The sequence below is a fragment of the Phyllostomus hastatus genome, unplaced genomic scaffold (genome assembly GCF_019186645.2).
Source record: "Phyllostomus hastatus isolate PE091 unplaced genomic scaffold, TTU_PhHast_1.1 phas_scaffold_21, whole genome shotgun sequence".
NCBI lineage: Eukaryota > Metazoa > Chordata > Mammalia > Chiroptera > Phyllostomidae > Phyllostomus > Phyllostomus hastatus.
In genome coordinates, this window is record NW_025334017.1 from 21528539 (window position 1) to 21551021 (window position 22483).

General features: G+C 36.1%; 1 protein-coding gene and 1 pseudogene across 2 annotated transcripts in view; one reads left to right on the forward strand and one right to left on the reverse strand.

Annotated features, from left to right (window-relative positions):
- The window catches only part of VPS13B (vacuolar protein sorting 13 homolog B), a 699511-nt gene that overhangs the window by 105804 nt on the left and 571224 nt on the right, over window positions 1–22483 (forward strand). For both annotated transcript variants that reach the window (XM_045861171.1, XM_045861172.1), the window contains exon 17: window positions 261–442. In XM_045861171.1, coding sequence (XP_045717127.1) covers window positions 261–442 — 182 coding nt within the window. The remainder of the gene's footprint in view (window positions 1–260; window positions 443–22483) is intronic.
- On the reverse strand, window positions 19470–22278 carry LOC123833217 (annotated as a pseudogene).

The following is a 22483-nucleotide window of genomic DNA, read 5'->3' on the forward strand; positions in this document are numbered from 1 at the left end:
TTGCCTCTTGCATGCCCCCAACCAGCAACCTGGCCTACAACCCAGGCATGTGCCCTGATTAGGAATGGAATTGGTGACCTTTTGGCTTGCAGGCCAGTGCTTACTCAGTCTACTGAGCTACACCAGCCAGGGCTGATAATTCTTTTAAAAGATATTTATAATGTATACCTTTTTTTCCCTGCCAACCTAATCCTTCTTTTTTTTATGTTGTTTGTAAATGCTATTTACTATATGGTTATTTTTTCTGTTTTCTTGTGCAGGACCAAAAGATCTCAGATTGCTATAACTGAAGGTGTGTTTGAACTTCCAAATCTTACAGTTCAAGCTACAAGAGCACAGACACTTCTGCTGCAAGCAATATATCAAAGTTGGTTTCATATTGGATATGTCAGCTCTTCAGTAGTGAATGAAGCTTTGATGAATGAAGTTTTTCAAACTACAGGTAAGAGCACTATGTTTTTGACAAGTATATGGAAAATTCTTATTAGTGGTGACTAATAGTTTATCATTCAAATCCATAGGTATAACATTGCTCAACTTAAGTTGTGTAGTGTATTTAGCTATTTAGTTGTATTATCTGTCACTAATTTCTGGATATATTTTATATTTGCAAGAAATTATTTTTTACCAACGTCTTGTACAGTTGATTCTTTGGTCTTATGTTAAGGGGGCCAATGTATGTTTGAAATGATAGCCAAATCATGTATAAATATAATCTATTTGATTATGCTGGTAAAGTAGAATAAAATACCTGATCATAATGCTTTATGAGTTGGTAAGCAAATGATCCTTTTTTTGGTGCAACATGATGTTTTGATATGCATAGTGAGATAATTGCTACAGTCAAGATAATTAAGTCTCCTCACATAGTTACCATTTTTTTCCTGTGGTAAGAGCACCAAAATGTACTCTTAGTGAAGAGTAAATTACATACTACGGTATTACTAACTGTAGTCATCATGCTGTACATTAGCTTTCTAGAACTTGTTCATCCGACATAAATGCAACTTTGTACCCTTTGAACAGCATCTATCATTTCACCCTATCACCTTGGTTTTGGTAACTACTCTTATATGAATTTGACTTTTTTAGATTCCACATGTAAATAGATCATATAGCATTATTCTTAATAGTCACAATGTGGAAACAACACAAATGCCTATTAACTGATGAATGTACAATGAAGTATTATTCAGACATAAAAAGAAATAAAGTACTGATACTTGCTGCAATGTGGAGATCCTTGAAAACAGTATGCAAAAGTCAGATATTATGATTCCATTTATATGAAATGCTTAGAATAGGCAAATCTGTGGAGACAGAAAGTAGATTAATGGTTTCCAGAGTGTGGGGATAAGGAGGAATGGGAAAGACTGCTAATGGGCATGGGTTTCTTTGGGGGCAATGAAAATGTTCTGAAATTCGGTAGTGGTGGTGTTTTTATGCTTGTGAATACGCTCAGTTCTACTTAATTGTGCACTTTATGCAAGTAAATTTTATGTTAGATGAACTTCATCTCATTCAAAAAAACTTTTGAATTAGTGAATATTTAAGTAGACTAGATTATGTGCTATGGTCTGAATGCTTGTTTTTCCTCAAATTCATCTGTTGAAATTTTAATGCCCAGTGTAATGGTATTAAAAAGTGGGACCTTTGGGAGGTGATGAGATTATGAGAGTGAAGTCCCCGAGAATGAAATTAATGTCCTTATATAAAGAGGCCAGAGAAAGCTTCTTTGCCCCTTCTACCATGTGAAGACATGGGGAGCAGTCAGCATTCTGCGGCCTGGAAGAGGTTCTCACTGGAACCTGACCATGCCAGCACCCTGGTCTCGGGTGTGAGAAATACACTTCTCTTGGTTCCTGGCTACTCAGTTTGTGGTATTGTATTGTAGCAACCCACATGGACTAAGATGTTATGTTATTGCTATTGATATGGCCATTATTTGGAGTTATCTATTATATAAACTCTTTTCTTTTTTAAAAAAGATTTTATTTATTTATTTTAGAGGGGAAGGGTAGGAGAAAGAGAGGGAGAGAGACATCAATGTGTCGTTGCCTCCCGTGCGCCCCCCACTAGGGACCTGGCCTGTAACGCAGGCATGTGCCCTAGACTGGGAATTGAACTAGCGACCCTTTGGTTTGCAGGTGTGCACTCAATCCACTGAGCTATACCAGCCAGGGATAAAATCTTTTCTTTTAGATCCTTACCCATAAGGCCTACACTGAGGCCTTATGGTCTTATTGACGACAGTACTTATCACTGTGACATTATCTAATTCATTATTTTGTTTGTCAAATTTGTTTCCTGTGCTGCTCTCTTCATAGTATTTTTTGGTTTATTGTCTCACAATAGGAATGTATTTTTATTTATAGATTTGTTTTTGTCCACTGGTTTAGCCCAAAAGATTATATTAGAAAGTAAGTGGTAATGTTAATTACTTTTATAATTTTTATGATTTTTCTTTTTTCTAACTCAGCTAATTTCCTATTTCCTTTTCTGAATTTATCAAATGAGCTGTGCTATAAAAAACATTTTATTTAAAATTTTTTATTCTGGAGATATTCTATTCTAACAGAATGTAGTCACCTGTATTAAAAACAGATCTGACAAGTAACAACAGATTCTGTGATTCATAACCTCATGGTCTGTCATTGAGAAACCTAAAATTAGTGGAACTGATTTTTTGTAGATTAGGGGAATTAAGGAAAGTAGAATGATGTTAGGGTGTTTTTACCTGTGCCAAGTTTATTTTTATCAAATAAAGCAGCTATAAAATTTATAATAGGCGAATTAAAAGGATCAGCTATAATAATTTTAAAAAGCCATATTTCCAAGTGCTCAGTTATTTTATATCTTTTTTGGTCTCCCTCAAAGGCTAGGCTTATTCTGTTCATTTTATTCTTAGTAGAGTACTTGTAGTATTTTGTCTCCAAAATTTCTCTTTTAATAAGGTCCGGGAAGTATGTATTTAAGGCAGTGATTTTCAGCTGGTATGCCGCAGCATACTGATGTGCCATAAGAATTTTTTAAAAATGTAATACCTTACTATATAGTCAGGGGCACTGACCTTTTTTCCTTTAGATTGTCAAATAAAATAATTGTAACAGCCAACACAACAATAGCTATCTAGTTTGAATGAATCAAAATTATACATATTTTTTATTAGATCAGCAAAAAATATTTTTTGGTATGCTGCAGAATTTTAGTAATTAGTTTTTGTGTGCCATGAGATGAAAAAGTTTAAAAATTGCTGATTTAAGGTGTAGTTTTAGTATTTTATTATCTTGTATCTATGGGTGATTAATAGACTATACTCAGCCTTGTTAAACTTTGTTTAATATGTTTGGTTTAAGCATGTGATCCTTTCCTTCAGATTACAACTAGTTCTCATTTACTACATGAGTGAAGTGATTATGCAGGCTATGCACATTCTTGGATCTTCCAAACTTATATTCTGGTTATGTGGGGAAGAACTGTTATTCTTCTACTCAGCAGTTGACTATAAGCCAAGTACTTCTCTTCAGTGTTCTTTCCTCACCTTCTGGTACAACCTTGTGCCTCTAGCCTACTTGCTTACTTCTTGCTGTCTTATTGCTCATTATTAACCCACAGTATCCAGTTTTCTCCTATTCTTCACCCTAGTGGCTTTTCCCTCTGTCCCTATTGAACATAATTCTGATTTGATAATGTTCTCCTACATTATCCCTTTTCCACTGATAACTAGTTTTTTTGCTTTTACAAAATCATTTTCCTTGAGACTTAACATTATACTTATAGTCCCTTTGGTCTACAAAAGATTTATATATTTTTCCACATTCATGCCTTTTGTATAGGTTTTCCCCCACCCTCATGCCATAAATGTTTTACCTTGGTTTCTCTCCCCCTTCCCAGTCTTTTTGTCCAGTCTTTTCCCCCCTTAAAACAGCTTTACTGAGATGTAATTCACATATTATACATTTACCCTTTTGAGGTACACAATATTAAGTTTGTAGAGTATTCAAAGGTCTGTATCCATCACTGCAATCAATTCCAAGAATATTTTCATTACCCTAAAGATAAGTTCCAGATTCTTTAGCCATCACCCCTCAAATCTTTCATTTTCCCAGCCTTGGACAGCACTAATCTGCTTTCTGTCGGAATGGATTTGCCTATTCTAGACATTAAAATACAGTCTTTGTGAGCAAATCCTTTCACTTAGTGTATTGTTTTTGAAGTTCATTCATTTTGTGGCATGTATTTCATTTCCTTTATTTCCTTTTTTTGGGCGAGTAATATTCCATTATATGGCTATACCACATTTTGTTCATTTATTCATCAGTTGATGGATATTTGGGTCATTTGTACTTTTGACAGTTATGAATAGTGGTCCCACGAACATTCATCTACAAGTTTTTATGTGAGCATATGCTCAAACTTGTATTTCTCTCAGATGTATATCTAGGTGTAGAATTTTGGGGCCATATGGTAACTCTGTATTTAACTTTTTGAGGAATTGCCAGACTGTTTCCCAAAATAATTTTACCATTATATGTTCCCCACCTGCAGTGTATGAGGGTTCCAATTTTCCCATGTCCTTGCCATACTTTTATTACCTGTGTTTTGGTTCTAGTTACCTGGGTGTGAAGGAAGTAGTATCTCATTGTGGTTTTGATTTGCATTCCCCTTGTGGCTAATGAGGTTGAACATCTTTTCCTCTACTTCTTGGCTGTTTATGTATCTTCTATGGAGAAATACTTAAGTTATTTGTTCATTTTTTTTGTTTTCTATTTGTTCCACTTATTTTTCATCTTTTTTCTTTTTAAATGACTTCTCAGTCTTTATGTGAGCACATTTTTCTTCTTCCATTTTATCTTTTTTACTTTAAAATCTTATATATCTAATTTAATTTAGTTCTAAACTTAGGGTTTATAATAAATAATGGTATTTTCTCAATTGCTGATTAGTAGCCTTTGTGTTATTGCTGTGCTGTATTTTCCTTTTTTTTCTTTTTTTAAAAATTTTATTTAAATTGTTGTTGCAGTACAATTTTCTATCTTTTACTCCCATCCCAACTCACCCACCCAACCCTCCCCTCCTCCCTCCCATTTCCACCTGCTCCTAGTTTTTATCCATGTGTCCTTATACTCGTTCCTATAAACCCTTCCCCTTTTCCCCTGAAATTCCCCTGAAATTCCCTCTCCTCTCCCCTCTGAACTCTGTCAGTCTGTTTTTTATTTCAGTGTCTTTGGTTATATTTTGCGTGTTTCTTTGTTTTGTTGTTTAGGGTCCTGTCAAAGGTGAAATCATATGGTATTTGTCTTTCACTGCCTGGCTTATTTCGCTTAGCATAATACTTTCCAGTTGCATCCAAGCTGTTGCAAAGGGTAGGAGCTCCTTTCTTTCTGCTGCGTAGAATTCCATTGTGTAAATGTACCATTGTTTTTTGATCCATTCATTTACTGATGGGCATCTAGGTTGCTTCCAACACTTAGCTATTGTAAATTGTGCTGCTATGAACATTGGGGTGCATATTTGTTCATTTTATTTGACTTGTATATCCGTTTAAGTTGTAAAATTTTTATATAGTCTAAATACAAGTTCCTTATTAAACATATGGTTTACAAACATTTTATGCAATTCTGTGAGTTGTCTTTTCACTTTCCTGATGATCAACTTCTGTCTAAATTTTTCCAAATTATAGGCTCAAGTACATCTTTACATTGGACCTAGTTATCATTTAGAAATGGCTTGTTTCTTTTTTGTTGTCGATCCTACTTCTTGGTCTTTATGATTATTTTTAGCCCTTTTAATTTTTCAAAGTTTTTAAAATAATTTAAAAAATATTTATTTCTTTCTTTATTAATTATTAGAGGGGGGAAGGAAAGGAGAAGAGAGGAAGAGAAACATCAGTGTATGGTTGCCTCTCATGTGCCCTCAACTGGGGACCTGGCCCACAACTTAGGAATGTGCTCTGATTGGGAATCAAACTGGTGACCCTTTGGTTTGCAGGCACGCGCTCAATACACTGAGCTACACCAGCCAGGGCTCAAAGTTCTTCATATTACAGAAAGCTACCTACATTTATTCCTCAGCTTGATTCCCCAGGCCATGTTTTCAGTGATGGCTAACCTTCCAGATTAATTTCTTTCCTTGTCTTTCCCTCCTTGCTTTCTCCATGTTTGTTCTGTAAAATGCCTGCTTGCAATAAGAAATTTTTATATGTGCTATATCTACTACCATCAAAACAACATTGTATTAACTTTTATTTGTTTTGACATTTTCAGAAAAATTCATTTATAATTGAATTTCTATTTTCTATTTCATTAATTTCAGACAGCAGACTGGGGTTCGAAAGCAACTTCATTGGTTACTACTAAGAGTTTGAAAAGAATAAAATAGGATAAAATAGAATGCATGTAATACAGTAAGAGAAACTTGTATTATTTTTATTATATTTATAAATATGAAAGATATTCTTTAGTAGTAAATGCAGTTATTGCTCAACTTTTTTTCTTGGTGAGAACAGGTATTACAATTCTGTGTCATTGCTTCTTAAAATCTGAGTTTCAGAAACTGAGAGGATGTGAGAAATGCCTGAATAACAAAAAGGAGAAAACCTTGTATTTTTCCAAAGAAGTACTAAAATAATTTGATAATAATTAATGGTATCCTTTTCAAATTTTAAAATTTTTTAGCAAGAAAATGCAGTAGAGACATACTTCATTTTATTGCGCTTCACTTATTGCGACCCCCAGATACTGCTTTTACTTATTAAAAGCTTATGGCAACCCGGTGTCCAGCAAGTCTGTTCGTGCCGTTTTTCCAACAGCATTTGCTCACTTTGTGTATCTGTTACATTTCTGTAATTGCAGTATTTCAAACTTTTTCATTATTATTATATTTGTCATGGTGCTCTTTGATGTTACTATTTCAATTCTTTTCGTGAATCCATGAACTGCACCTTTATAAGAGGGCAAAGTTAGTTGATGTGTTGTGTGTGTTCTGACTCTTGGACTGACTAGTCATTTCCTTGTCCTTCTCCTCACTGTTCCCTGAGATACAACGATATTGAAATTAGGTAATTTACTAACCCTACAATGGCCTGTGAGGGCTCAAGTGAAAGGAGGAGTCACATGTCTCTCACTTTAAATCAAAAACTAGATATGATCAGGCTTAGTGAGGAAGGCACATAGAAAGCCAAGGTAGGCCAAGAGCTAGGCCTCTTGCTCCAAATAGTCAAGTTGTGAATGCAAAGAAAAAGTTCTTGAAGGAAATTAAAAGTTGACACATTAATGTAAGAAAGGAAAGCAGCCTTATTGCTGACATGGAGAAAGTTTTAGTGATCTGCACAAGATAAAACCAGCTGCAACACTCCCTTAAGGTAAAGCCAAATCCAGAGCAAGACCCTAACTCTCTTCCATTCTGTGAAAGCTGAGAGGGGTAAGGAAGCTTCAGAAGAAAAATTTGAAACTAGCAGAAGTTGGTTCATTAGGTTTAAGGAAAGAGGCTGTCTCCGTAAAACATAAAAGTGCAAGGTGAAGCAACAAGAGCTGATGTTAAGCTGCAGCAAGTTATCCAGATCTAGCTAAGATAAGTAATGAAGGTGGCTACACTAAACAACAGATTTTCAGGATAGATGAAATAGCCTTCTATTTTAAGAAGATGCCATCTATGACTTTCATAGCTAGAGAGAAGTCAGTACCTGGCTTCAAAGAACAGGTACTCTCTTTTTAGGGTGTAATGCTGCTGATGACTTTAAGTGAAAGCCAGTGCTCATTTAGCTATCTAAAAATTCAAAGCCCTTAAGAATTATGCTAAATCTATTCTGCCTGTGCTCTATAAATGAACAACAAAGCCTGGATGACAGCACATCTGTTTACAACATGGTTTACTGTATATCATAAGCCTGCTGTTGAGACCTGCTGCTCAGAAAAGATTTCTTTTAAATATTACTGCTTATTGACAATGCACCTCCTCACCCAAGAGTGCTGAGGAGATGTATAATGAGATTAATGTTGTTTTCATGCCTGGTAACAGAACATCTATTTTTCAGTTTATGGCTAAAGGAGTAATTTCAACTTTCAGTTCTTGTTATTTAACAAATACATTTTGTAAGGCAATAGCTGCCATTGATAGTGATTCCTCTGATGGATTTGGGCAAAGCAAGTTGAAAACCTTTTGGAAAGAATTCTAGATGACATTAAGAACATTCGTGGTTGATGAAAAGATGTTGAAATACCAACTTTAACAGGAGTGTGGATGAAGTTGATTCCAACCTTTGTGGATGACTTTTAGGGGTTAAAGACTTCAGTGGAGGGAGTAACTGCAGACATGGTGGAAACAGCAAGAGCACTAGAATTAGAAGTGGATCCTGAAAATGGGACTGAGTTGCTGCAATCTCATGATCAAACTGTAACAGCTGAGGGACTGCTTCTTAATAACGAGCAAAAAAAGTGGTTTCTTGAGATGGAATTTACTTCTAGTAAAGTTTCTGTGAAGATTCTTGAAAGGACAAAAACGATTTTGAATATTATATAAACTTAGTTGACAAAGAGCAGTAGTAGATTTTGAGTAGATTACTCCAATTTTAAAAGAAATTCTACTGTGGGTAAGATGCTGTCAAACAGCATCACATGCTACAGAGAAATTGTTCATGAAAGGAAGAATCAACTGATTCGGCAAACATCATTGTTGTCTATTTTAAGAAATTGCCACAGCCACCTCAGCCTTCAGGAACCACCATCCTGCTCAGTCAGCAGCCATCAGCATGGAGGTAAGACCCTCCACTAGCAAAAAGAGTTCGATTCTCAGAAAGCTCAGGTGATGGTTAGTAGTTAGCATGTTTAGCAGTAAAGTATTTTAAAATTAAGGTCTGTTTATTTTTTAAGACATAATGCTATTGCACAATTAAAATGGAACCAAAAAAATTCGTGTGACTTGCGATTGTGATATTTGCTTTATTGTGGTGGTCTGGAACCTAACCCACACTGTGTTGGAGATAAGCCTGAATTGATTTTTGTGCCCTTTTAGAAGAAAGAGCAGGGGGAATGTCACAGGATCACTGGCAAAATACACATCCATGTAAAGTGTAATAATAAGTGTAAAGTGTAATCCATGTAAAGAAATAATAATATTTCTGGCAAATTTTAAATATTTTATTTATTTATTTTTAGAGAGGGAAGGGAGGGAGAAAGAGAGAGAGAGAGTGAGAAACATCAATGTGCGGTTGCTGGGGGCCAAGGCCTGCAACCCAGGCATGTATTCTGACTGGGAATCGAACCTGCGACACTTTGGTTCGCAGCCCGCACTCAATCCACTGTATTTCTGGCAAATTTTAAATGTGAAAAGTATTTATTCTGAAATCTGGATATGTGAGAAAACATGGTTATTGATTTCTTGATTATGATAATACAAGTACTCTTAGAGAAGGGCAACCAATATCAGGTTGTACAATAATATAAATAATTTTATCACCCTAAAGAGACAAATTAGTTTGTTAATTATTTTATATGTGTCCTATTTATGCTGCATTCTTATAAAAAAACAGACACAACAAATATTTTATTCCTTGATTACAGGCACTAAATTTTTTCACTATTTTAGTAACTTGATTTACTCTTTGTGACAACATGGATGGACCCAGAGAACATTATGCTAAGGGAAATAAGCCAGTCAAAGAAAGAGAAATACCATATAATTTCAGTCATATGTGGAATCCAGTGAACAAACTGAGCTAACAAGCAAAATAGAGTCAGACTCATATATTGGATGACAGCCCTGTGGGGTGGTGGCGAGGGGAGTGGAGGGATTGAGCAAAAAGGAGAAAGGACTCAAGGGGATTGTGGCAACATGGATATGGACAACAGTGTGGTGATTGTGTGGGGGGAGGGACAAGGGGGACAGTAGCAATGGAAAAAATACAATAAAAATAAATTAAAAACAAAATAAAAATACTGAACATTATTTTTTTCTTTTAATAACTGAACTAGTCTGTGTATATAAAATCATGTAACATTAGATTGTTGGATTTTGTTGGATCATAAAACAGAATGTACAAAAATCTGTGCCTCATTCTTCTCATCCTAAATGTTAGATTAACAATGGTGCTTCAAATATGCGATATCAAATTTAATTTCGAACATTAAAACTAAAAAATGCCTTTAGGAAGGAAATATGTTTTCTTTAACAAACTCTGTTATATGTCCAAAATGAGATAATTTTTGTTTATTGAATAAAGTTTTAGCTTATATTTTGTGAATATGTTTATGTAAGAGGCTTTAAGAAAATATTTTATGAATATTGAATTACATGTTCTTTAAAGCTACAATGATTTTCTTCCTCAGCTTTTGCAAAAATCAGAATAAAATGTGAAGCTATTAAAATAAATCTGTGCTAATCATTTTAGAAATTTAATTTTGTGCATTAAATTTTATTCATCTGTATGTTACACATAGGTGTTTGTGTAGTAAATACCTCACTATGTGTCAGGTAAGAAGAATAACTTCACTTTTCAATTACTGAAATTTAGGACAGACTGAGTTGCAGTATGGAAATCTCTTCAGTAACTAGTTATGTTTCTAAAGGAAACTTTTTTGAGTTTTAGTTAACTTTTTCTCTCTGTAAAATGGTGCTAATATCTTTTTATCTACTCATAGATTTCTAGTGAGTGTGAAATACAGTATTGTTTGTGGAGTTGATTTGTTGTTTTTATCCTGGATGTAGAAGTCCACTGGAATCCTGTCAGTTATTACCTATTGAAATGGTTTTGGTGTGTGAGGTTCTTGGAGATTAAGATAAATCTTGTCTCGGTGATTCAGTGTTTTAGCTGAAAAGATGAAGTGCAAAGGTAAATGGATTGAGTAAGGCAAAAAAGTAAAGAGAATAATGAGTAATGAACTTGAGAGAAGAATGAAATTCATGACATTGGTTAGACCTACTTTAAACTTGTAGATGGAACTGTGCATTGTGCCCCTGTAATTGAGCTGTTTACAAGTTTACAAGAGGCCACACCAAGCTCACAGAAGCCCATGATGAACTCTTCCATTCTCTGTCCTGCAGAGATTCCAGAGGGGATTGTGGCAACAGACCTATAAATGGATGTTGCAGTGCAGTGTGGCAATAGATGTATGAAACCCTATTCTTTTATCTTCTTTTCACATGCTTTACAGCTGTTTACTAAGCATTTTAACTCTAGTGAGCTGCATAATGTTGGGACCGGATAATGTAAAACTTACTTGAATGATCTGATTTGACTCACCTATTTTAGGTTGATGTTTCTCATGTATTAATTTCACTGACTTCTTAACAGTAATATTGATGTTGGCAAGTTATCCTGTGTTAACATATGAAAATTTATGCTCAGAACAATTTAGTGTTTTTCTTATATGTCGTCCCACAGATATTCACTGATTAAACTGGTTTCTGAAGCCAGCCCTTTGGACCTTTCTGTTACTGTTATTTCTGCTGTATCAAACTACCTCTCTGGTAAAAGAGACCAGAAATACAGTAAGAAGGATTGCTACTCTACCAGAAGTTATGTAATAAAGGAATTGCAACTATAATACACTTCAGTAAATTATAAAGAATAAAGTAGAAATGGGAAAGTTTGAGCTAAATGTGTATTATTAATTTGGATTGTTGGATTAGATATTTTTGCTGTTCATGATTCTGACAGCACTCAAATAATAGAAATTCTAACCCTTATTTATTTTGCCAGAAGACAAAATACAAACTCACTGATGATTTTTGTCCCCTCAGGAAAATAAGGATTTTCTACCACTTTTTCCTTATTTAGATAGTTCATTGTTTTGTGGATAGCCTTTTTCCATTAATCTGATATTTGCAGGGAAATTACTTACAGACTTTAAAATCTGTGCTGAAGGTGATCAAATGGACATTTGAATCTCTCATTTAAGTGATGTCTTAATGTTTAAATAAAAATCTACTTTCCAGAAAGTAACTGTAAAAGTATTTTTATGCAAGATTTCATGTGGGATACCTTAATGGTTGAATAATAAATTTTACCTCATAAAAATGAAATTCAATAATACAGTAGCTTTCTCAGCTCAGTAGCATCTGGTCTATTCTCATGAGAGCCAATATTTTCCAACTCATTAGGATCATGTCGTTCTGTATGTCGTCAACATTGACTTAGCCAAGCTACCTTTACTTACATAACCGCCAAACTATTAAATAGGTCTCTTGTGGAGTGAAGTCAAATATTCCTCCTACTTTACTTCTGCCTTAGAAGAGGGGAAGAAAATGTACATACTGTAACATTTAAACATCTGGTCTAAAACCACATCAGTGTAACTCTGAGCAAAGTTACGGATTCGGTATTCTTCCCAGGTGTGCATGTAAAAAGGGTTTTGGAGTTGTTGACTAGTTCTTTAACCATTTAGGAAAAAGACTGAGGTATAGTGATATGCTTTCTCTGTTCCTCTGTTTTCAAATGTTTTACTCAACCTGAAAAATACCTCCGATAGATTTGAAAATATGTATTTTTGAGCTGTTACGGATTTTTTTCCACATAGAAGCATTGACTATAAATTTATGCTTGTCTAAAAATAAAGTTGAATTAGATTTGCATTAAGAAGTACCAGCAAAATTATATTTTTGTTGTTTAAATTGTAATAAAAAAGACATTACTTTCATGAATCTTGTGACTTTTAAAAATGCCCCTATATAAATTTTGCATAATGTGAATGTTTATTGAATTTAAATATTAATTTTTACTCGAATTTATGTAGGGTTATTGAGAGCTCATTTATAGTATATGTGATAATCATTAAGACATGAATAACTGCATACATAATCATTCATTTTTCTGTGAATGTAGTTTAAAGAATTAAGAATGTGCTTAATGTTTCCAAATATGAGCACAGTCCTGAGTAATAAATCAGATGGGCTTGTTTTATGTTTAATTGAATAAAAAGAAAAGGGCAGATGAATGTTCCACTTGAATCCTATTTCCTTTATTTAGGCTCACTTCTACACATGTGTTTTGGGAGTCAGCATTCTCTATCCTATGAGTAATTTTCCATTTTATACTACAACATTTTCTGCTCCTCCCTTCTAATCCTTCCATCACGGAATTTTTTTATTGTCCCCAGTGTGTTGAAACTTGTATCCTGTTGAGCTGTGTTCTTTTGGGATATACTTCTGTGGCCCTGTACATTATTACTAATGTAGTTTTATCTTGGCCACCACTGGGTTTCACTGTTTGTGTGTACACACATTATGCACCCACATTTAGTGCTGTCATGGTAGACACAGAGCATTTCTGAAATCGTGTTTAATATCTGGTAGTTGAAAAATAAATTTATATGTATAAGGAATCACAAAACAAAATTTAATGCTCAACTCTTTTTCCTATAGGGATGGATTTTTTGGGCTAGGAAATTAAAGGTTTATGTGAAGACTGTCTTGGGTGACCAAGTGATTAAGAGACAGGAGGTGGTGCTTGGTTATAGGAGTTTATCAGCTGGACATCATCACTTCCGACAAGCCTGCTGATTCTTACACTTCCTCTCATCCTGTTGCCTTGATTGTAAGGTGGGGAAGCCATTACCACAGGGGGAATTACATGGCCATGTTTAGTCAGCAGATGCAAAAAGGGCTAACTTTGCCATATAAAAGGTAATTTTAGAAATATCATATAATGTGAAAAAGTTCAGATTGTATTAAAGTATAGGACTTCTCTGTTAATATGCTAGTGTAGTGATTTTTCTATTTATTTTTTTTGTTTATTTAAGTTTTATTGAGATGGAATTGACATGTAGCACTGTATAAGTTTAAGGTATATACATAATGACATATATATTGCAGAATGATTGCCACAGTAAATTTAGTTAATATCTATTACTTTCTGTTGATATAAAAAAAAGGAGATCTACCCTTGTGATGAGAACTTTAAGCATTTACTCTCCTAGACAACTCAAATATACAATACAGCAGTGTTAACTTTAATGATCATGTTGTACATTATATCCCCAATACTATTTATCTTATAACTGGAAGTTTGTACCTTTTGATCACCTTTGTCCAGTTCCCCCAACTCCCATAACCCACCTCTGTAACCACAAATCTGATCTTTTTTTCTATAAGTTTTTTTTCCAGATCCCGTAAGTGAGATCCAACAGTATTAGCCTTTCTCCATCTGACTTATTTCACTTAGCATATTGCCCTCAAAGTTCATTCATGTTGTCACAAATGGCAGGATTTTCCTGTTTCTTTTTTTTATGGCTAAATAGTGTTCGTGTGTGTGTGTGTGTGTACATATATATGTGATGAGATCAGAGATATATCTAAACATTTTTTTTCCATTTTTTAAACATTTTAAACATTTGTTGATGGACACTTGGGTTGTTCCTGTGCCTTGGCTGTTGTGAACGCTGCTGCAGTGAATGTGGGGGTGCAAGCGTCTCTTTGATGTAGTGATTTTGTTTCCTTTGTATATTTACCCAGAAGTGGGATTGCTGAATCATATGGTAGTTCCATTTTTACTTTTTTGGAAAGCAGAACTTAACCGATAAAATAGCTAATAATTTCTTCCCCGTCTGACTTGACCTGCTTTTGTACATATTTCCTCAGAAGCAGTAGTTACTTTTTAGAAATTCATTTCTCTCAGAGTCTGCCTGATACTCCACACCCACCCTGCTCTTCCCTACAGCTAGAACCACTTGATCTCTGCCCACTTTTTTAAGCTCTGCCTCAGGGTCTGGGTCCCATCCCATCATTAATCTGAGGATGATTTAAGGAATAGATGTCCAGGTGACTCAGGAGCATTTACTCAACTTTTCATTTTATCCTGCTTTTGACCATGTGCCTTAGCTCTACTGATTGAACTTATTTTTGAGTTGACCAAGCTGTTGCGTTGAACTTCCATTTCAGTTGCTGGATGTCTGTCTGTTCTGTTGGGCCACATTCCTTGTGTCATCAAAGTCTAAGGAGATGAATTTCCATTTCCAGATTGCTGTAGATTCTAGAGGCTTTTCCTTAATGTTAGCCCTGTGGATGTGGTGTTTTCCACTAAATGTTTCCAGACCTATTTGAAGGCCTCTACCTGCTGACTGCCTATTTTACTGTTCTCTTTTGTAAAGGTAATTATTGATTATATTACATTTGCCTGCTAGGATATCTGTTGTGTTGTTTCATATTATACAGGTATTAGCTTTTACATATTTTCTCTTTCTCTAGAGGTGACTCACTGCTTGTTTTTAAACAAATGTATTGGAACATAACATGCTTGTTCCTTTTAATGTTGTCTGTGGCTGCTTTTGTCCTACATCGACAGGGTTTAGTAGTTGTAACAGAGAGTACATGGCTCGCAAATCCTAAAACACACATACTATCTGGTCTTTTACCAGAAAAACTTTGTGACCCCTGGTATACAGTAGGTCTTACTTATTCGTAGTTTTGTGTTCTGCAATTTCAGTTGCTTACGGTCAGCTGTGGCTTGAAAATACTGAACAGAAATTTTGAGAAATAAACAATTCATAAGCTTTAAGTTGCACACTGTCCTGAGTAGCATGGTGATACCTTGTGCCATTCCACTCAGTCTTGCCCCGGACATGAATCATCCCTTTGTCCAGCATATTGATGCTGGACACTCTACCTTCCTTTTATTCACTTACTAGCCATCTGGGTTATCAGATTGGCTATTGAGGTATTGTAATTCTTGTGTTCCAGTAATCCTTATTTTACTTATTAATGACCCCTTAATTTACTTATTAGTTACTTAATACTTATTAATTGCAAGAGTAGCAATGCTGGCAATTCAGATATTCCAAAGATAAGCTGTAAAGTGCTGGCTTAAATGTTAAGTTGAATACAGTGCAATAAGATATTTTGAAAGAAAGGTCGCATTTATACAACTGATATTGTTATAGTTGCTTAATTTATTGTTAGTTAGTTTTGTTAATCTCTTACTGTGCCTAATTTATAAATTAAACCTTATCACAAGTGTGTGTGTATGTATATACATATATATGTATATACATATGTTTATATATATATTTTATATATATATAAATATTATATATATTATATATATATATATAAAACATAGTATATAAAGGGTTCAGTAATCTTCATGGTTTCAGGCATCACTGAGGGTATTGGAACATATATTTTTCATTTGGAGCCTATTTAAAACATTGCACTTTTTATTTTTTATAGATTTTATGAAAAATTAACATATTTATTCATGTGATTTTTAGTTAATCAGATCCTAAGGAATAGAAATTCTGGACTTCAGATAATCTTTATTTTAACTTTCATTTTTAAACCACCATTTTGTTAAAAGTGCCTCATCGAAAATACACAGAATTAGTTGATTATGGTAATTGTTACTTTTTACCTGTGTTTAATCAGTTACCCATAGTAAAGCAATCACCAAATATTGTTGAATTTGTTTTCTAAGTACTTTAACAGTACGTTCATTTCACACCATCTTTACTTCTGTTATCCTAGGGCAACTCCATTTATTTCCTTTCCAGTCCATTGTCTACCATGTACCAGAGTGAGCTTTGAAAAGTTCAAATGTAATCATGGTGCTCCCTTCATTGACTTCTTATTAGTTGTAACATAAAGACCCAATCCTGTCCCTGTGCTTTATTAACCTTTCAGCTTCTTAAAAGAATTATGCTTTTGTCTTAGGGCTTTACTGACACTATTGCATCTTTCTGTAATGCTCTTCTTCCTCTGTTGCACCTATTTATATCAATTTAATTTTTCAACCTAAGCTCCAGTGTTGGAGTATCCTACTTTAAATAGAAAATAGGTTCCATGAGGGAAGTCCCCTGTTCTGTCCCATCAACTAATATGTATTTTGGAGAATGTCTAAAGATGGTAAGTGTTTGTATGCCTGCTTTTTTTGTTGACCACTCAGAATGTAAATAGTTTACAAATGCTACAGATTCTTAAGATTGTCCCTTTGTTTTCATTCTCCAGCACCATATAGTGGTTGGAAGCTAGGTCTGTCTTTGCTAGCGAATGAGCAAAGTCAGCCATTTGAAGGATATAGTTAAATTATGGGAGATAATTATTAATAAGGAAATATTGTGATTTAAGTTTGGTGAAAAATTGTTAAAATAGAGTTGCTCTATGGGTTCTTGTATTTGGGGTCTCCAAAACCTCTATATTTGGAGATACTGTAGAAGAACTCAGTGGATTCAGCATATAGCTGTACTCCTGGCTAAGATTTATTATATAACAAGGTAGTAAGGTTACCACAAGGTTATGACAAGGTTATAACATGTCAGACAATAAGGGAAAAGAAGCAGGTAGTTTGGAGAAATCCATAGGTGAGCTTCCTTATGCCCTCTACTTCCTGTTAGGGGATAAACTTGAACATGTTCTTTTTCTGTAGCAATGAAAAATTTAGTAATGTGCACTGTTTCTGCCCAGGGAAGCCCAGTAGTGATTCGGTGCTCTGTTTTCTACTGGGGGCTGCAAATGTAAACCTCTGTCTCGCACATCCCTAAATTGCAAACTCCCAGAAGCAAATCAGGTGTTTGTTTAGTGTAGACCTTATTTTTTTTCTTTTTTTTTTAGATTTTTATTTATTTATTTTTAGAGAGGGAAGAGAGGGAGATAGAGAGAGAGAGAGAGAAACATCAATGTGTGGTTGCTGGGGGTTATGGCCTGCAACCCAGGCACGTACCCTGGCTGGGAATCGAACCTGCAACACTTTGGTTCCCAGCCCGCGCTCAATCCACTGAGCTACACCAGCCAGGGCTAAACCTTATTTTTTTGTGCAAAAGTCTAGGCATACTAAACCACTCTTTATCAGTTGGAGAATGGAGTCAAGCCAAGTTCCCAGACATTGCTAGTCAAGGGTCAGCCTTCTAGGTAAGCCTTTTGCAGCTTTAGGCTTGATGTTAAGTCTTTCCTTCAGGGTTCTTAAAATAATATTCATATTACCTAACAATATCTGCTTTTAATTTCAGGGAGGTGCATATGTTTAAGTAGATACATTTGTACCATGAACAAAGTTGGAATTCTGTTAGAACTAAGAAAGGGGAGTGGGTTTCAGGTAGACAACAACCAATCCCTTTATTGTAAGATTTTTTTTTCATGTCTCCCTTCAGGAAAATTTGAATGCCTGATGGGGCAAATCATGTACGAACTTGTTCACTACGTTTAAGTCACATTGGTCTTCATTCTGTTCTTCAAACACCCCAAACTTTTCTGTTTCAGGGCTTTTACCTTTTTTACATTGTACTGGAATTAATTTGGGGACAAAATTGACAAAATTTGCTATTTGTTCTTTTTGTCTTTTAAGTAATGATCAAAACAATTATAAGGGATCACTTGGCAGATTGATTGAAATGTAGTAGTTCATGTATAATGATGTTACAGCTACGACTAATATAATTGTTAACATATTAAGTGATTACTGTGTGCCTCACAGTTTTTATTTACTTACTTTTTATGTAATAACTGGTTTTGCTTTATTCTGTAGTTCACATATGCCAGCCCCAAACCTAACACGTAGATTCTCTCCTCTGAATTTGTTGTTCTTTTCAGATCTATGTCAACAGAGACTGTTTCTCCCAGTAGCATATGCAGTCCGATCCTCTTGCTATGGGCACAGGCAGGTCCCCAAAGACCTTGGCTCTTAAGCACTAGAACCTGGGTCCTCACCTTGAACTGCACCCTTGTCTGTCTGTGCTGGGGCTCTGCCCTGGTTCCTTCACCTTAAAGTGTCCTGAGGCCAGGAATGCCAAATGGGTTTCATGTATGTGCCAACTCTGAATAAACATGGGAGCCCAGGGGTGAGGATAGTGGGGCAGGCAGTATCTGGTTCTAATACAGAGAACGTGGTGCTTGACTGACAGTGTCTACTATGGCAACACCCACCGGACATTGTCTGGAATGGGGGGGTTTGGGACTGCATGCCAGCCCCCAGCTCAGTTCAGAAAGGGGCAAGGCATTCATCCCATCCTTGCCTTGGGCGATTATTCTCCCTGGCCAGGTGGCTAAGGAGGCAGTCTGCAGTCCAGAAAGCTGCAAGTGGCTTCCTCAGGCCCTGGATGGAACAACATAAGCCCCGAGCAAGAGGGAGCTTGGAAGGGCAGTCCATGTAAGACCCTGTGGGGGTCTGTGTGTTGTAGCTTCTTCTCTAGAATCAGTTTCATCCAGGCATGGATAGCTGTCTGCCTGTCAGAATGAGTTGGACACAAGTTGGGTGAAAAAGCACTTCCATGGCACTTACACAGAAATGACCTTAATCTTGGATAAACTCAGTAATTTCCAGACCAAACTAAAAATGTTCATACTCAGTGTGCTACTGAGAAACTAAAATTCAGTAAAAGGATAGTCTTCAGTCAAGTTCCAGAACAAGGGCACAATGCTTTGAAAATCACTATCTCAGAAGAACACAAGGATGTGTATAAAAGAATGTTTCTAGAAAATACCAAAGGCACCAAACATAACCCCAACTTGGCCTTCCATTTCCCTTTGGTGCCACTTCATTTCTGGTGTTACTTTTTCCATCTGACTTTGGAAATGTCAGTGCTCTGGGAGTGTATCCAGGTGTCTATGGAAGTCCCTCATTCTTTGCTTGTGAGTTTTGGAGACTTTCTTCAGGATCCTTTCCATTTGCCACTTCTGCATCTTCTCAAAGGCCTCCTGGGCCAGGGTCCACTTGTCCAGGCCACACACTTCTCCTCCTTGGGGTTTTTTTTTTTTATCCTTTCTCAAGGATATATCTATTTATGAGAGAGAGAGAGATAGATGGATAGATTATGGATGGATGTGAGAGAGAAACATTGGTCAGCTGCCTTGAGTGCCCGCCCCAACCCAGGATGAACCCACAACCTAGGTATGTGTCATGACTGGGGATGGAACTTGCATCCTTTTGGTGCACAGATGATGCTCCAGCCCACTGAGCCACCTGACCTGGGCTTTTTCTCATTCTTTTGCTCGTTCCCATGGCTTCCAGGAATTTTGCCTTGTCATTATTCTTCTTTTTCTTCTTCTGCTTGGTCCCACTGAGGTCTATGGCACCTTTCAGCTTCAAGGGCCCCTTTTGAACCTTCTCATAGGTCTCCAGACACCTGTACACTGTTCAGTAGGTTAATGCTGCCTCACACTTTTTGAAGTGCTTTTTATGTATTAATCCCTTCAGTTCTTAGAGGGTCTCCTTTCCTTAGGTACACAATTACTATGCCCTTATTCCATATGAGGAAACCAGGGCACAGCATGTTTGAATCTTAATTTCCATGTTTAGTAATGATAGTAACACAGAAGGTAATCTGGTGGGTTAAATGAGGAAAAATACTTTCAGATCTCAGGCCATGAGACTTATCACATATTAGGTGGTCAGTAAGTCTTCTTGATTTGAATCAAATTGAGAACATACAGTTTTTAGTTTAACTTTTTAGCTGTAGTATATGTGGGTGTTTTTATGGCCTTTATTTTTAGTTACATAGTGTTGAATCTCAGAATACAAAAGGACACAAATATGGAGCTTATGAACCTTACTATTATAAAATATATGAGTTGACACCTTTTCTATGTAAATCCTTCCAGGATAGAAATAGAGCTGCTACTACTATTACTCAAACAAACAAAACAAAAATGTTACTAGTCTTGCTAGCAGCTAGGCTTGTTTTGGGCCAAATTTTTTGGGCGGTACTCTTTTGTTTACTTACTGTCTGTGGCTGCTACTGCACTGTAGTGCTGGATTTGAGTAGTTGCAGTAGAGATACCTTGTGTGTCTTCAAAAAGCTTAAAACACTATCTGGCCCTTTTCATAAAATATTTGTCTGATTTAGGACCTTATCAGTTCAATAGTAGAGTCCAGGTGGCTGGACCACAATTTGGTTGGAAGCCTAGGTTTCCTGTGGCTGGGCTGCTACCTGGAAGGTATAGCATTTAAACTTCCTTGGGACTGCTGTTAGAAGAAAGTAAGGTACGTCCTGACAGGGATGGTTGGTGTTGGAAACCAGGATTGGGCAAACTGAGCTCCCAGGCCAAATCTGGCCTGCAGCCTATTTTTGTAAACCCACAAGCTAACAATGTTTTTCAGAGTTTTAAAGGGGGTTAAAAAGAGAGAAGAAAAAGAAGAATGTGGTTGAGATATATGTAGCCCACAAAACCTAAAATACAGGATGGGATGGGGCAAAGTTAGGTTTATAGTTATTCCTATGGAAAATAACATAGTAATTAATAATATAAGAATATAATGTGTTTTGTGTACTCACAATTGTATATTTACTCTTGCTTCTCCCTCTGTTTACTTTTGTCCCTTTATAGAAAACGTTTGCTGACTCTTCTTGGTCTTTGTAATTCCCAGTGCTTTCTTTCCTCATCATTACCCTGCAGATGGACAAGAGGAGATGAGCCCTTTGTTAGAATAGTGCATTTAGCGATCACACTAACTTACTGAGTTACCACATTTTGCCGTGTGTAATGTGTAGCCACGTTTTGGGCCCAAACTTTCAGAGAAAATAATCTTTAGTTTTAATTTTTTAATTCAATTTTTAATTTACATATAAAACCAATTATCGTATACCAGGGTATTATTTTGCATATGGATGTTGAGATTACTTTCTAGAGTTACACTTTTAATGCATAGGCATAAATAAAAGAATTAAAAACATGTTTATACAGATAGGGAATTAGTACTACCCAGGTATAATGTGCACCCTTATTTTTCCCTCAAAAATTTGGGCAAAAATTGTGCGTTATACACACCAAAATACAAGTATGTGAACCAAAAGAAGGTGAGGGAGGTATAGTCAGAATCTTTCTGAGTTGATTTATCAGGAGGTCATTCTAGTGCTTGACAATATTAGATGTCTGTAGATTAGTAGGAGCATGGCATGCCCATCAGCTACTTTGTGACTTCTTATATGGCCTTTGTAATAGAAGGCACACCATTGTTAGCTGGCAAATGGCCCCGAAGCAAGAAATGTGTAACAGCTTGATTTTGATGGCCACATTGGTGTGGCTAGAGTTAGCTGATTGGGCAAGGGAAATAAGGGTTATAGGTCTGATGTGAGTTTGCTATGAGTAAGTTGGACGGGGATGGGTTGGCAATGCCTAATGCAATGTGGCTTTCATCAACACATTATTCACTGGTTGACTTTTGGTAGTCATGAGCTGGCGACAGTATGGAAGCCTCTGCATCAGAAATACAGAATGTCACTTTATGTCCAGTCCGTGATAGTAGATCCTTTGCCTCGTCTGATGCGTTGATGGACGCAGGCAGCAGTGATGGCAGTCTGGGTGGCGCAGGTTGATTCCAGCTAGTCTCGTCAGAGAAGGGGCCTCAGCTGTGGGCATCGGCGTGAGTAGCCCACATGATTTGTTTAGTTGTGAGTTTGTCCTATAATTTCTGTATAGTTTCTTTTTTCTCTAGTTTGTAACCCTCCCCCCACCCCCAAATCTGCAGTCTTTAATTTGCCAGTCTGTAGTTTTCCACATGGCAGACCAAACAGCTAGGCCGCGGCAACAACCCAAGGGTCAGTAAATTAAAACAAGATTTGTC